The 13,640-nt window shown below is 44.9% G+C and overlaps 1 protein-coding gene across 1 annotated transcript in view; it reads right to left on the reverse strand.

The window, feature by feature from the left end:
* Positions 1 to 498: 498 nt before the first annotated feature.
* Positions 499 to 13,640, reverse strand: part of pdlim4 (PDZ and LIM domain 4) — a 44,413-nt gene continuing 31,271 nt past the window's right edge. The window contains exons 4-7 of the mRNA XM_062406580.1: positions 11,515 to 11,777; positions 10,085 to 10,398; positions 4,668 to 4,806; positions 499 to 2,696 (exon numbers count right to left, since the gene is read on the reverse strand). Of these exons, the coding sequence (XP_062262564.1) occupies positions 2,492 to 2,696; positions 4,668 to 4,806; positions 10,085 to 10,398; positions 11,515 to 11,777 (921 nt within the window). The 3' untranslated portion in view covers positions 499 to 2,491. The remainder of the gene's footprint in view (positions 2,697 to 4,667; positions 4,807 to 10,084; positions 10,399 to 11,514; positions 11,778 to 13,640) is intronic.

The following is a 13,640-nucleotide window of genomic DNA, read 5'->3' on the forward strand; positions in this document are numbered from 1 at the left end:
ACTTGGCAAAGGCAACATGTAGGACTGAATTAATAACAGAGTGAACTTTAAAACCAACTCCGGGTATTTCTGCCCAGAAAGAGTATTCAAAATTAGACTTTATGTGTGTTAACTCACATCTTGAAAAATAGACTTGTTCTCGAAGGGAATAGAGCTGCATGAGATGCAACATGCTGAAACCACGAGGTCGGGTTTTACATCCTGACAATTTTATGCTCAGAATCGAAGCATCTGTGAAGTGGATGTCTCAGGATTTTGGAAGTAAGACACACATCTTGTGGGAGGCTGTGAAAGGGGGTAGAGCGGTCGTCCTCTCACCAGAAGAACAAATGTTCAATCCCACTCTTCCCCATTCTTTCAAAGTGTCCTTGAGAAGATACCAAACCCCCAAATTGACCCTTCTCACAGAAGCAAGTGCTGCACATAGATGCACAGTGCTATATAAAGGGATGCAGGTCGTGAACGTCTTCTCATGTAGTAAAGAAAAGTGGACGATCATTGTAATTTAATTCTCATTTTATTCAGATCCTACAAAAAAGGCGAATAAGAATATCCAGGACAAAAACACGTGTTGGTAGAACAATAAGTTAAACACAAAAAGAGGCTTTGTGTCAAAGAAATCATGTGAAGACACAGTCTATGCAAAAGGCATGTGAGTACACATGTTCTATGTATGTTAAAGCAATCACGATTAAAAACAAATATATACAATACCAAAGGAGCAATGTGGTAGCAATATCATTTTCACATAATTTACAAAGGTGACTAGTACAGATGGCATACCAGTGGCTACACAACATTGTTGATATCTAGAAAAAAAAAAAAAAAAAGACGGATATCAGCACGGCAAGGTTCATTTTCTCATCTGAAATAATCCAAGTAGTTTTGTTAGGAAGGTTTTTTAAAAGCAACAAATCATTGTTCTCCACCCAGTTCACAACACGCCAAGAAGGATATCGTAAGAAAACAAAAAAGTGTGTCAAGAGAAGAAAACTTGCGCCGTCCCCTCATTTCTTTCCTCCCTCCCTCTCTCAAGTACAACAATATTTTATTTATGTCTTGGCTGTGAGCAGAAATCTGAATTCAGAGTAGTAAGGGAATAAAAAGCTACGCAGACCTCCAACTTCTCTCTCTCTCTCCGTCTTCCAAAGAGAGGAGCAGTGCTGTTTCTCCGCAGTGGGTCCGACCCTCTACACACAGCGAGTAGTGCTCCCACATGTTGTCGACTGCGGAGCCCCACTTTATGAGTTTCTAACAGTTTTCTACGGCTCTATCTCCTCGAATGCACATGGTTGCTTTTAAAGGATGTGGCGAGCGGGCGGAGAGCGTTAACCCCGAGTGTTTTTAATAAACACAGCCGCTGAACTCTGTGCTCTCCCCTCGGTGAACTGGAATTCTTCAGTGTGAGAGCTCAAATTCCTCTCCCAGTCAGGTGCACGAGCCAGAAGCACTTTATCTCCTCTGTTGGGAATGAAATTCACTGCATTTGTGGCAATTTAGCTGAAAATGAATTCAGTTATTTTTTTTGTGCTCACATCTTTGACTAAATCTCACCACGACTCTCGCGGAGCTTTGAAAATGCCTCCTGCAGTTTTTGTTGACATTTCAGAAGGTGGTGTTTTCATAGCTGTGTACCGAGGCGTCCACCGCAGGTTATAGTTCAGCAAACCCACACCTCAAAGCAAACTGACGCACATTCCATCCCCGCTCGGCTTACAATGAATCACACGTAACAGAAAAGTGAGCAATACAAAATAAAAAAGTGACAATCGAAGAGAGATGCTCCCCCGTTTGCGTAACTGTATAAAAGTCTGAAAAATGAACATGTAAATTACAAATGCAAAAAGTCCAACGGCAGCAGGAGTATAATGTGTAACTGTAAGTTATAGTTTAAAAAGACACGGACACCTTTAAACCCCTCCAAGCATGAAACAATACATCACCGATACCTTCAGGGGACTCTGCAGAACACAGGCAATTTCCTAGTGGAGTGTTCTGTCTGGGAAACTGTGGCTATAATGGGTGAAATGGGAAATTCAGCAGCTCCTCTGCACACGTCATCACAGCAAACCGACCAATCAGCTCAAACCTCTCTTGTGTTAACTGCGATGCTTATTCGTTGTATTCTTTTTACATGGGATAATCTGGTAATGTGGCTGGAATGCGGATTAGAACATTGTTTTGTCTTGAACTGGTAGTTGTGTGTGTAGGACTCAATGGGTGAGTGGGGAACAATATCAGCTTGTTAATGGGTTGGAGATGCATTTGCATATTTTAAGATGCCTGATGCCTATTTGCATTTCATAAGGTCAGTCAGTGTAGAAACACACATTTCATAGGACTCTGCGAAAAGGTAAAAACTCCAACATCCAACGCCGTCATTCCTGCCTGACGGAGCCAAATGAAACCCAGGCTAAGATACTCAGTAGACCCATCCTCCCATATCCTGGCTTCCCACTTATATTACAGAATGACCGGCTCCACCTCCGGCTCAGACGAGCTCCACCTTGGAGTTGGGGTAGACCGCCACGACGTCGTAGCCCTCGGGGGCCTGGACGTGCGCCATGGCGTGGGTCTCACAGTACAGATTGTCCTCGATGAAAAAGTAGCCTCTCTGCTTGAGGTTGATGCCGCAGTCGTCGCACTTGAAGCAGTCGGGGTGGTAGAGCTTGTCCCTGGCCTTCACGATGGTGCCGCTGAAGGGAGACAAGGGAGGGGGAGACAGACTTTTAGACATTGAAAAAACAGCAGGGATGCAGCAGGGGACGGTCGCACAATGAAAAACAACCAACATGAAACAAACAGATGTTGTTTTTAGCCTTTATCCAACAAACACTTATAACAGATGCACCCTTTTGATTTATAATTGACGGGACCTTAAGGCACGAGAGCAATAAGAAACAACAAAAAATAAAATGATATATATACTGGAAAATAAGTGGTTAGTGGGTCATCATGACATGTCCATTTACTCCCTGGTGAATTAAAAAAATACAGGATCAGAGGACACATAAATATCTTCTATGTACTGATTTCAACTTTTTGTTTTGACTTCCCTTACTGTAGCTGCACAATCCTCTTGAGAAAAAACTATTCCTGAGTGTGTGGTTACTTTTTTTTTTGCTCTTTGTCCAAAAGAGCCACCAGGATTTATTTTAGGACCAGCTCTCCGTCTTTCAACCCTGTCCTAAATGTCCAGCTTGAGGTTTACAGTATGATTCATGTTTAGTGTCGACTGGTTTCTTGCTCGGCCTTCATGTGGCTCTCTTGGCTGCGTGCTCTGCTGGACTCTATAGTCTGAATCCAACATTTATTTTCTACCATCAGTGTCCAGGAAGAACACGGCCTTATATGTGTGGGGGGAGCGAAAACTAAAATAGTGATGATGATGCTTTGACGAGGAAAACGCAGGCGGCCTTAAAAGGCATCGCTGCAGACGACATCACATTGAGCAGAACACTTACAGAGGAAGCTGCACACTCACTGTTGTTTATTGCATTTCCCTTTATCTATGCAAATCAACGTTTATCAAGCTTTATAGCAACTAACCAAATATTTTTAACATATTCCTTCCTCGACAAAACATTACACATATTCCTTCTGTCACATATGAATAGTGCATGTTTGTTTTTCCGGCTTGCCACCGATCAACACTACTTCATTTAGACGCTCTCCGCTCTGTGACACAGTGACTGCACTTGTTCCTTCACATGCTTCCAGTTAGACTTTCCTCTCGGGACCCGATCATTCAGTCGAGGGCCTGCTGGCTTTTTTTTTTTTTTTCTATTTACTTTAACAGCTTTCCCCATCTTCCCACTTGCAGGATAAACCCCTGACTTCTGCTCTGCACTTGTTTAAAAAGCTGTAAAATGCTCCCAGGTCGAAACAGCTTTATTATGCCACACAAGCTCCCACAATGCCCTCTTGTTCACGGGTAGAGTAGGCCGATGACATCACTGCTTACCTGGTGCTTTTACGGGGGGGTGTTAGCAGTGCATGAAGGCTGGAGTGTGTGTTCGGGAATGTGCGTGTGCTCACTGTTTATGAATATGCAGCTACATGCACGTGTGCAGTCAAAAACACGTGTAAACACCATTTGTGCCAGGGAAGGGGTGTGGAACAGGGTTTGGTTTGATCCTTAAAAATGATGAATGGGAATACATATATTTTTTTCCCGAGCGCTTGCAAAATGACTGTTGTTAGGTTATGCTTTAACATAACTGGATAACTATGTTAACTTTATGACCACGAGCTGTGTCGATGAAACATGCGGGAGAAATATCCTTTCCAGATGGGGGAGTGAAGCGGCCTAAAGAGCGAGGCTAAGAGTAAATCATCGTATTTTCAGTATCATGTTTACTGTATCGTCAGCAGTCTGTAATCGTGGATCACGGAGACCTTTACTCGGCTGTCACTGTAAAGGATAGGACAGGATACGGGGGAGGACAGAGGATAGGACATGTAGCGATGGACGGGTGCTGCAGTAAAGTCTTGGACATATTATGTGGAGACAGACTCAACCAGAGGAGCTTCTACCTGCTGGGCTTCATTTGTTATACTACTCAGATCAGTGCTGATTGATAGTTTTACCTTAGTTTTGAAACATTTGACCCAAAAAGGATGAATTCATACTATTCATATTATCATCACATCATGTCTGTACTTACACAATGCCGTTGCAGCAGCGTGTGCACTGCGGGAGCTTCTGGAGACCAGGCATGGGGCTGGGAATGGGGCTTCCCAGTTTGGGGATCGGAGACCTGATTGGAGACTTCAAGTTTCTCATCCTCTCCGTTGGGGACACACCTAGAAATAAGAAAATAACAACAGAATAAGGACAAGAACGTTTGGAAACTGGTCAGGCCTTAAAAACGATTGTGTAATGTTCAGTTCTTATTGTTTTTCCAGAGTTGTTATCCAACTTTTCATTAATGTTGCTACAGTTTTACATATAAATAACTCTGTGAGGCTGGTGGATGATGGTTGCTGCCTTATGAGCATTTAGTCATGTCTAACCGGATCACATGAAAAACAGGCGTACGGTTAACACTGGATATCTGGAACCACTTCAGACTGGTGCACCAGGGTGGATCAGCTGGGCACAGCCACCGCAGCACAGAAGTGATTTTCCTTCACTTAGTTCACTGGGGATGTGCCTGCAGCTCGGAGGCCTCATATCACCCATACTAACAACCTGGCACCTGGCACCCGACTCAGAGGACTCTGTACCAGTTCCCCTCACACCGTGGCGTGTTAAAGAGCTGACAGGAGCTGGGTTTGTTATTCCTGGGATTAATGTCTCCACCAGCTAATGATGCTCTCTAATGGAGGAGCTCTTATGTGCAGCCCTCTTTGAGAGACATTGGACGTTTAGAGTTTTCAGAGTCAGGACGGACTCGTCTCGTTTGCACACAACTTCATACGCCGTGTTTCGTTTGAAGGACAGTGACAAGCCGGCGTATCCCACCCCGAGCAACAAGTGTGTCCCTCACTGTGACTAATATCAACCAGATGTGATGCAGAACAGTCAAACACTCCTGTGTGAGAGTGTGTGTGTGTGTGTGTGTGTGCGTGTGTGTGTGTGTGTGTGTTAGCCTCCGTCTGACTGAGACCTGTCAAGTGCAGAGTTTGGAGCCGGGGGGGCGGGGAGTAACAGGCAGAGCAAATCCCGATATTGAAAGAAAAATAAACAGCTGTAATAATATAAGTGTGTACAGCTGTTGCGGGGAGAGCAACCACTCTTTAAGGAAGTCAGAGAAAACTGTCTTGATTGTTCCTGACCATTTGCAGGTTTTAAATTCTCGAAGGGTTTTAAAAAGGGGATTTAGAAAGACATATAGAATTGGAAAATGGGGCCCAATGATCCGCTGCTGGAGGGATTCATTCATCTTCTCTGGGGACGTCAGAGAAAAACTTTGTTACAAGATAAAGAACAACTGAAGAAAGTGCTGACACGATCGTTTTTTAGGATTAATGAAAATCTAATATTAAAACCATGTGTTTATGAATCTTATCGGCTTCACACTGTGAGAGCAGTTTAGAATTTGGTGTGATACATAAAGTATTAATGACATTTGAATAAACAGGTGATCAACACTCTGAAGCAGCGGTGGCGCATTCACAACAACAACAACAACAACAACAACAACAACAGATTTTTGCAGTTCAGGGTCAAGCTCAAGTCAAGCTTCAGTTGAAATTCAAATTAAACAAGTAACCAGCTCTTTGTGCAGCAGAATCAGCAAAGCTCCCTCAGCAGGTCGTTTTATAGCTTCAGCTAAAAGCATCACAAGAGGCCAAGCAAAGAGCAGGTTTCATAAAAAGCCTTGAACTAGTTCTACAAATTAAATTAAGAATCTAAATAATGTCTGTTGGGAGATCTGAAGTGTTTTCCCCTGTGCCTTTCGACAGTTGAAGGGTCCCCCGTGGAATCCCATGTTTAACAACCACTGGAGCAGAAGTCTTAACGGGGCTTTAAATCTTTCCAGGTCCGTCTCGCTCCCTGAGGAATAATCATCTGAGCTGAACGTTCCCTGCAACCCTCGCACCCCGAGTCAACCTCCTCTGCACTGGATTGAAAAGGGGAACTTGACTGATGCGATGTTTATCTCCATCACTCTATCGCCTGCGCTGCATTCGAGCAGAGGGACCACTTTGATATGTCTCCCTTTGACCTCCCATATGGTGCATGGGACAAGGTGACCTGAGCGTTGCAGCTCCCACTATGTGCGAGCCATTTCGCGTTTACATTTCATCATCCAGCCGGCATCAATAATCAGAGAAGTGTTTTACTTTGAGAGTATAACATTTCCCTCCGTGCAGACCAGAGACGCTGATGGATGTAGGAATTCACAGAGGTCGTATTCTGGGAAAGGACACGGCCTGTTTCCCTCCTGAGCACTTTTACACGCAACTAAACTCGCTTTTGTGGCCGACGTTCATCATTGTGTGAGGCGACCATCTTTCTGCTGCAAAGATGGAAGGTCGTTTTTTTGGGACATAAACAGCTGAAGGTAGAAAATATGGCGGGTGGGAAGTTGTGAGGTTTTTAGTGGATGTCGGCGGCACTAATGTTTATTTCTTTTCCCAGCTGTTGAAGAGACACGTTCTCAAACGTCTTGTCCTCTCGTGTCCTTCTATCCCTGAATCTTTTTTTTTTAAATCATAAAGTGTAAATAAAATAAATAAAGAAATAAAAAGCATAAAGTAATTGTTCTTATCTTGAGTAAATGCTTATTTGTTCTCATACAACTTACACAAAGAAAACACAAATATTGGTAAATTGGGTTTAACTCTCTTTATTCTATCCATCTTAAGGGTTACAACTTTAAAACTCCTCCCCTTTTCTATATCACCGTTTCTAGCCAATCATTGTGAAGCCTGAGGAATTCTTGGAAAACTGACACTCTTGTTTGCTTTAACTTTAAAAGCCCCCTGAAAGTCAACATGGCCTCTACCGGGGGGGGGGGGGGGGGGTGGGGGGCGGGGGGTCTGCTTCTTCAAAAGTGGGACCAACTGTGGTGATTTAAAAGGCTGACAACAAGGTATGCGTAAAAAAAACAGGACGATTTCACTCGAACCCGCTCACAGCTGTTCACTCGACTTCCTGCCTGTCCCGGGGACGCACTGCAGCGACAGGATCTCTCACACGTCTCACGCAGATGAACGCCCAGACAGGTACAGCATTTTGGAAAAGTGATCCCGATGTTAAACCTGAGGATTCGTCAGGCTCCTCTCACCGAGGACCCGGTCTGTCAATCAACCTGTCGAGTCTGCCCCGAAGCCGAACGACCACCGACAGCAGACAAACACACTTTCCTTTTAATCTCTCCCATCCATCAGCGGCGCTACTTACTCTCTCTCTCTCTCTCTCCCTGCAGCCCCTTTGTCTATCATTAGCGCCACTCTTCTCCTTCAACAACACCCCCCCCTCTCGCTCGCTGCGTTGAGTGCGGTATTGAGCAGTAAATTCAGTTTGAAGCGGCCTGGCAGCGCTCCAGGCCTCGCTGCAGGAGCAGGCAGCGTTTGGTCCGTGTGCTCTGGATTATCCTGTCGGTTCTCACATCAAAAAGGCCGACCCAGAGGTGTGATAACCGGCAGGGAAGTTTTCACTTTTGCCCCCGGGATGGTAATATTCCACAGGGAGAAGAAATCAGTTGTTTTCTTCTAAAATATGAGAAACTGAGGCTTTTCCATATATATATCGCATTGTATATAGTTGCTAAAGATAATGATTTGCAGACTAAACGTTGCTATCTCGCTAAGTACCTGCACCGCTTATCCTTTTCAGGGTCAACGGGGGGCTGGAGCCAATCCCAGCTGTGTTTTGGCAGAGAAGCAAGATACACCGAGCTTTGATATTACCCAGCATTATTAGTGAGAGAAGAGATATGGGCTTATTTCGCTTTTTTCAAATATGAGTAGCGCGGTCTCTGTTTCCCGAAAGTGATTTGCAGACACGTCTTACACACAAATGGTGCCGGCATCCCGTTGATTATCTCCCATAAATTACTGATACATATCATCAGATCACTTCTTTATAATTGTTATTTCTTGCACTTTTTATATAAAGAAAAAACAAGAATAAAACTAAGGAAAAGTTGAAAGCATATCTTTAAACTGTGCAACAATACGGAAGACATGCAAATGATGAGTAAGAGTTTGACCTTGAGATCTCGACAGAGTATTCACTGTAAAAGTTCCTTGTGTCATTGTGTGTGTGTGTGTGTGTGTTGCTGATGTAGCTGCGTGTCTAATAGACAGAATGGCAAGCATTAATTGTCAATAATAAATAAACTGAGGGAATACAACTCCTGCAGTGCTTTTATTTTTAGTTAACATTAATATAAGATGGAATGCTCTCAAGTTGCAAGCCTGCATGCTGCAAATTTACTGAAATGGCTCCCAGGAGGAAACATAAACTGCATATTTGTCTTGATTTGTTGCATGGAAAATATTCAGTTTACTATACCACGACACATTAGCCATATTTCGTTGCTGTGGAACAGGAACATCTGCAACTGCACTGCCATCCAAAACCCACATCAGTCAAACCAGAGTATGTGAACTCTCTAGGAGCAGATTGAAGCAATTGCTCGAACTTTGGACAGAGCTTCTCAAATATGACAAAGTACACACGGTGCACACAAACCATTCGAACGATTGTTGACACGTGGAATTTGTTACTGAGCAAACATGCTGATTATGCTAAGAGGAATCCTGCATTAACAGCTGCTGACACTCCAGTTCCAGCAGTGAGAGTTAAAGGACGTTTCTAAAGGATGCCTCAGTGTGAGAAACAAGTATCAATCATTGATGATCCGAGCTAACAGGTCACCACCCCTGTTCCCTGAGGAGTGTGCTCTCTCGGCTGTGACATACCGACCCTCGGCTTATCATTACTGCTTTCACAACTTTTGTCCTGCGCTGGTGATAAACAAGGAAACCCGAAGAGAGGGTTTTAGTTCCGGGGATTATCCCTGCTGTCAGCATCACATGACTCCCTCTCAGAAGTTCGGCGGCCGCGTGGTCAGAGGGCCGACAGGAAAACCATCTTTCTCTCTTTAGTGACCTTTGTGAAGTTGTTTTTGCAGTAGATCGCCTTAGAAAAACTTCCCTCCCTTGTTCATCCGTGCGTGAGCTATTTAAAGAGCTTCATCCTTTTTTTTTTCTCCTCCTCTGTCTCTTGTTCTCTCTCATGCTGACTCGCTCGCTCTGTCCTCGCTGCCTGGGTCTTTCTATATAAGGAAAACTATGCCAGTTTGACAGAAGGATTTGAAAACAGTCTTGAGCAAGATGTTCCTTTGGCCGGACTTGGCCTCATTTGCATTGGAGGAAACATTGACCCAGGAATTGTCAGCATACACATGAATAAACAATATTCGGTTACAAAACAATTCGTGAGAATTGCATGGATGCACGCAGGCAAGTCCAGAGGGGCTTACCACATACCTCATCTCAACATTTAAAACTCAAATGAATGAAATTCAACTCCAGCTTCTGGCTGAATACCAAGATTGTTATGGGTGTTTCCCTGTTCCTGCACAAAGCAGCATGGTGTGAAGTGCAGCACAGTAATCCCTACCTCCATCCTCAGCCTCCAGGATTCCCTGGAGATACTTGAAGGAGCCGGACTGTTTGGGTTCAGAGACGGGCTCCTCGTAGTCCTGCAGCATCTTGTAGACGTCCGACTGGGTGTTGAAACCATTGTGGCCCCCGGGGGAGTGCAGGGGAGGCTGCACGGGAGACTGCATGGGAGGCTGCATGGGAAGCTGCACGGGAGAATGCATGGGAGGCTGCATGGGAGAATGCATGGGAGGCTGCATGGGAGAATGCATGGGAGGCTGCATGGGAGAATGCATGGGAGGCTGCATGAGAGGCTGCATTAGAGGCTCAGGGCTGAAGGAGACAGGAGAGGAAAGAGACAAAGTATTAATGTCAGGTGTTTAGAAAAACATGTAGTAATCACGGGAGATGATGTGAATTTGGCTGATTTGAACAATGCTTTTGTTGTGATGGGATGTTTGACTAAAGAAAGAATGAAAGGAGCTGAAGTAGCCTAAACATAAAGATAAAAAAAAAAACGCATGATTGTTCCCAGACCACAAGAAATGCAGCATTCTTCTTTCTACAAACATCAATCTGTCTTTTGCAGAGAAACGTCTCCGCCTTACGCTCGACATGTGATTCCACCGGCGTGACGTCTCAATCACAGCAGCCCCGCGCTCTGGTCGGCCATGTTCATCCATCCATCAAGTCATTCCACAACCGCACAGGAGAGAGCACGTTCACCCGATACATTCAAACCTCCCGGAGATGCACGGGGCTGCTGACAGATGTGCTCCAATCCTGACACACTCAACTGCAAGTGTGTCTCCGGACTCCAGGAGTCTGAAGGAAGTGCGGTGTGTGTGTGTGTGTGTGTGTGTGTATGTGTGTGAGAGAGTGTGTGTGTGTGTGTGTGTGTGTGTGTGTGTGTATGGACGTTCATTGGGAGTCTAAACTAACATATTTATCGTCCACCTGAGGGGACACACAACAAAAAATGGCTTTTCCAGAGGCACCAACTCATCTTTGCAGGTGTGTCAGGAGACATTAAGTGTTTATACTTATGTGTGTGTGTGTGTGTGTGTGTGTGCATCTGCTGCTGAGTGTCTTCATGGGATTCACTCTGCAGGTCTGTAAAAGAAACCTGGTGAGGTTTATGGATTTTAGAGGAAATCACTCGAGAACTATTTATAACCATTACCAGGATTTTCTCACAGTTGTGCTGTGCAATGAGGCAGGGGTGGGAAAACCCCAAGAGAGATAGTGAAAGCTGATACACCTCATGAGTCCCTGCTATCAACAACATAGAGATGGTTGAAAAAAAAATAGATTTCTAAAAAAGTTGTCATTTATATAGTTATATTACTTTGTAGATATATGAGGTATTATCGTTCTGCAGAGTCCAAAACCAGTGTTGCTTTAACGCCTGTTTAGTCTCCAGTGCAAGACCCAGTTTGAATGTCTCACCTGTGTGAGGCGCTGAGGTTCAGGCCGCCCATCTTGCTTGGCAGAAACTTGTCCCCGTTGCTGCCAGCGTAAAGCCCGGTCGGGTTGTTGTACTGTGCGTGTCCGTTTCCGTATCCATAGCTGTGGCCGTTGTTGGGCCTGGAGTGTCCGTTATTCACGTAAGTGGGCTGAGGGGCCGGTGGGGCCGGTGGGGTCTGGGGCTCGGGGGTGTATGAAGGTTTACGGCTGTAACCGCCATATCCGCTGCTGATGGGACGGAAATTCTAGAAACACAGGAGAAAAAAGAAGGATGTGTTAAAAAAACAAACAAACACAGGATACAGAAGATAAAATAGGACATTTTTTATGGTTTAAAATTCATGTAATTATAGAGAAACGGGGGATGCGATGGCGAAGGAGAAGCTTGTTACGTTAAAGAGGAGCTCCCTCAGGAAGGGAAATGGTAATGACTTAATTACAGAATGCATCCTACATAAAAAGAGAGAAGAGGGACAACTAACAAAGCCTGGTGATGCCCTGACTAGAAACCCACAGATCTTTAGAGGCTGAAAACGTGGTTGTTCCCAAATGAGCCTTTGCTGTGGTGAGGCCTTTTTCTACCCCCCCCCACTCCTTTCTATAATAGTCAGGGTTATAAAGAAAGACCTTGCATTATATATCCTGCAAATGCTTCTGTCAAAACAAATTAACTTATGTGGTGTAAACATGGCAACATAGCTTTCCCCCCGGCTGCTTCCATCTATGAAGTGAGTAGTCGACCGAGCTGATGGACTGTACAAGATTACATTTATTATCTTTCTGTCGTTCTGCATCAGACTTTGTCTCCGCTGTAACTTCATCCCAGGGACCACTGTTTAGACGAGTCGACCGGAGTAACGCGGGACAGATGCACCGGCGCCTGCTGAACGCTCGGCCCAGCGTGTTTATCTCGAGGTCAACGCCCTTTGCATGCATTTGCAAAAAAAAAAGCTCCACAGTGACATCACCCAGCAGCTCGGTGTTTATCAGCAGAACTCCAGTGATACCGCTCGGTAACCGAGACTGAACTTTTCCAGATAAAACGTTTTATTACATGGCTTGTGATGATGTCACCACCTCCGATAGTGTTTTAAGAGCTTTTGAATTTGAGAGATAGCAGCAGCTTTTCATGATGAGACGCGTTTACACGATAAGCAGGAATAAGCTGGAAATATGCAACTTGTTTAGTTAAGGGATGAAGCAGGATGAGAATGGAGTCATTGTAGATTAGAATGGTGCATTCGCCACTGGGAATAAGTGTGTGTGCTTGTGTAGGTGTGTGTCTGTGTGTGAGAGACTGTGTGGCTGACTGTGTGTTTTGGTTGAAGTTGAAAATGCCTTTTAGCTACAGGAGGTAGAGGTTCACGGCCTTTCCACACAGGACTCCTGTCATTTAAACAGATGGGTCTGCTTGATGTCATCCTGTCCTCGGCCCTCGCCTGGACCACACACTTCCTCACTCACACACACACACACACACACACACACACACACACACACACACACACACACACACACACACACACACACACACACACACACACACACACACACACACACACACACACACACACACACACACACACACACACACACACACACACACACACACACACACACACACACACACACACACACAGACTTCCTCAGATCTTTCCATATTCAGCACTTTTCAGCAGACTGGAGACCTTCGGCACATCTATCCGGACCAGCCCACATCTTGAACTCAGCCTCCTGCAGTTAAGACAGATGACTTTCTGGAAATCTAAAACCACTTCTTCCCACTCGCCCCAAAAACCATGGGCATGTGAGGATGGATAAATCCAGAAAGTCGGGGGGGTATCAAATTCGAGCAGGTGGCAATTCATGGTTTAAGTTCTCTGGGGAGGGCTGGGGGACGGGGGGGCAGTGCTCGAGGTAGCTTCACCCTAGAAGCCAAAACCCTGTTTGGGCAGAATATCAAAACCAGCCGGTTCCCTGTGAAGCCTGGTTCTCACCACATCACCAAACAAACCAAACCAGACCTTACTCATCGGCTTTGGCCCTGTTTGTGCAGATGGAGGATCTAAACTGAGCTGGATTAAAATATCCTACAATAAAATGTTAAG

Source organism: Platichthys flesus, chromosome 15 (genome assembly GCF_949316205.1).
Source record: "Platichthys flesus chromosome 15, fPlaFle2.1, whole genome shotgun sequence".
In the NCBI taxonomy this organism is placed as follows: Eukaryota; Metazoa; Chordata; class Actinopteri; order Pleuronectiformes; family Pleuronectidae; genus Platichthys; species Platichthys flesus.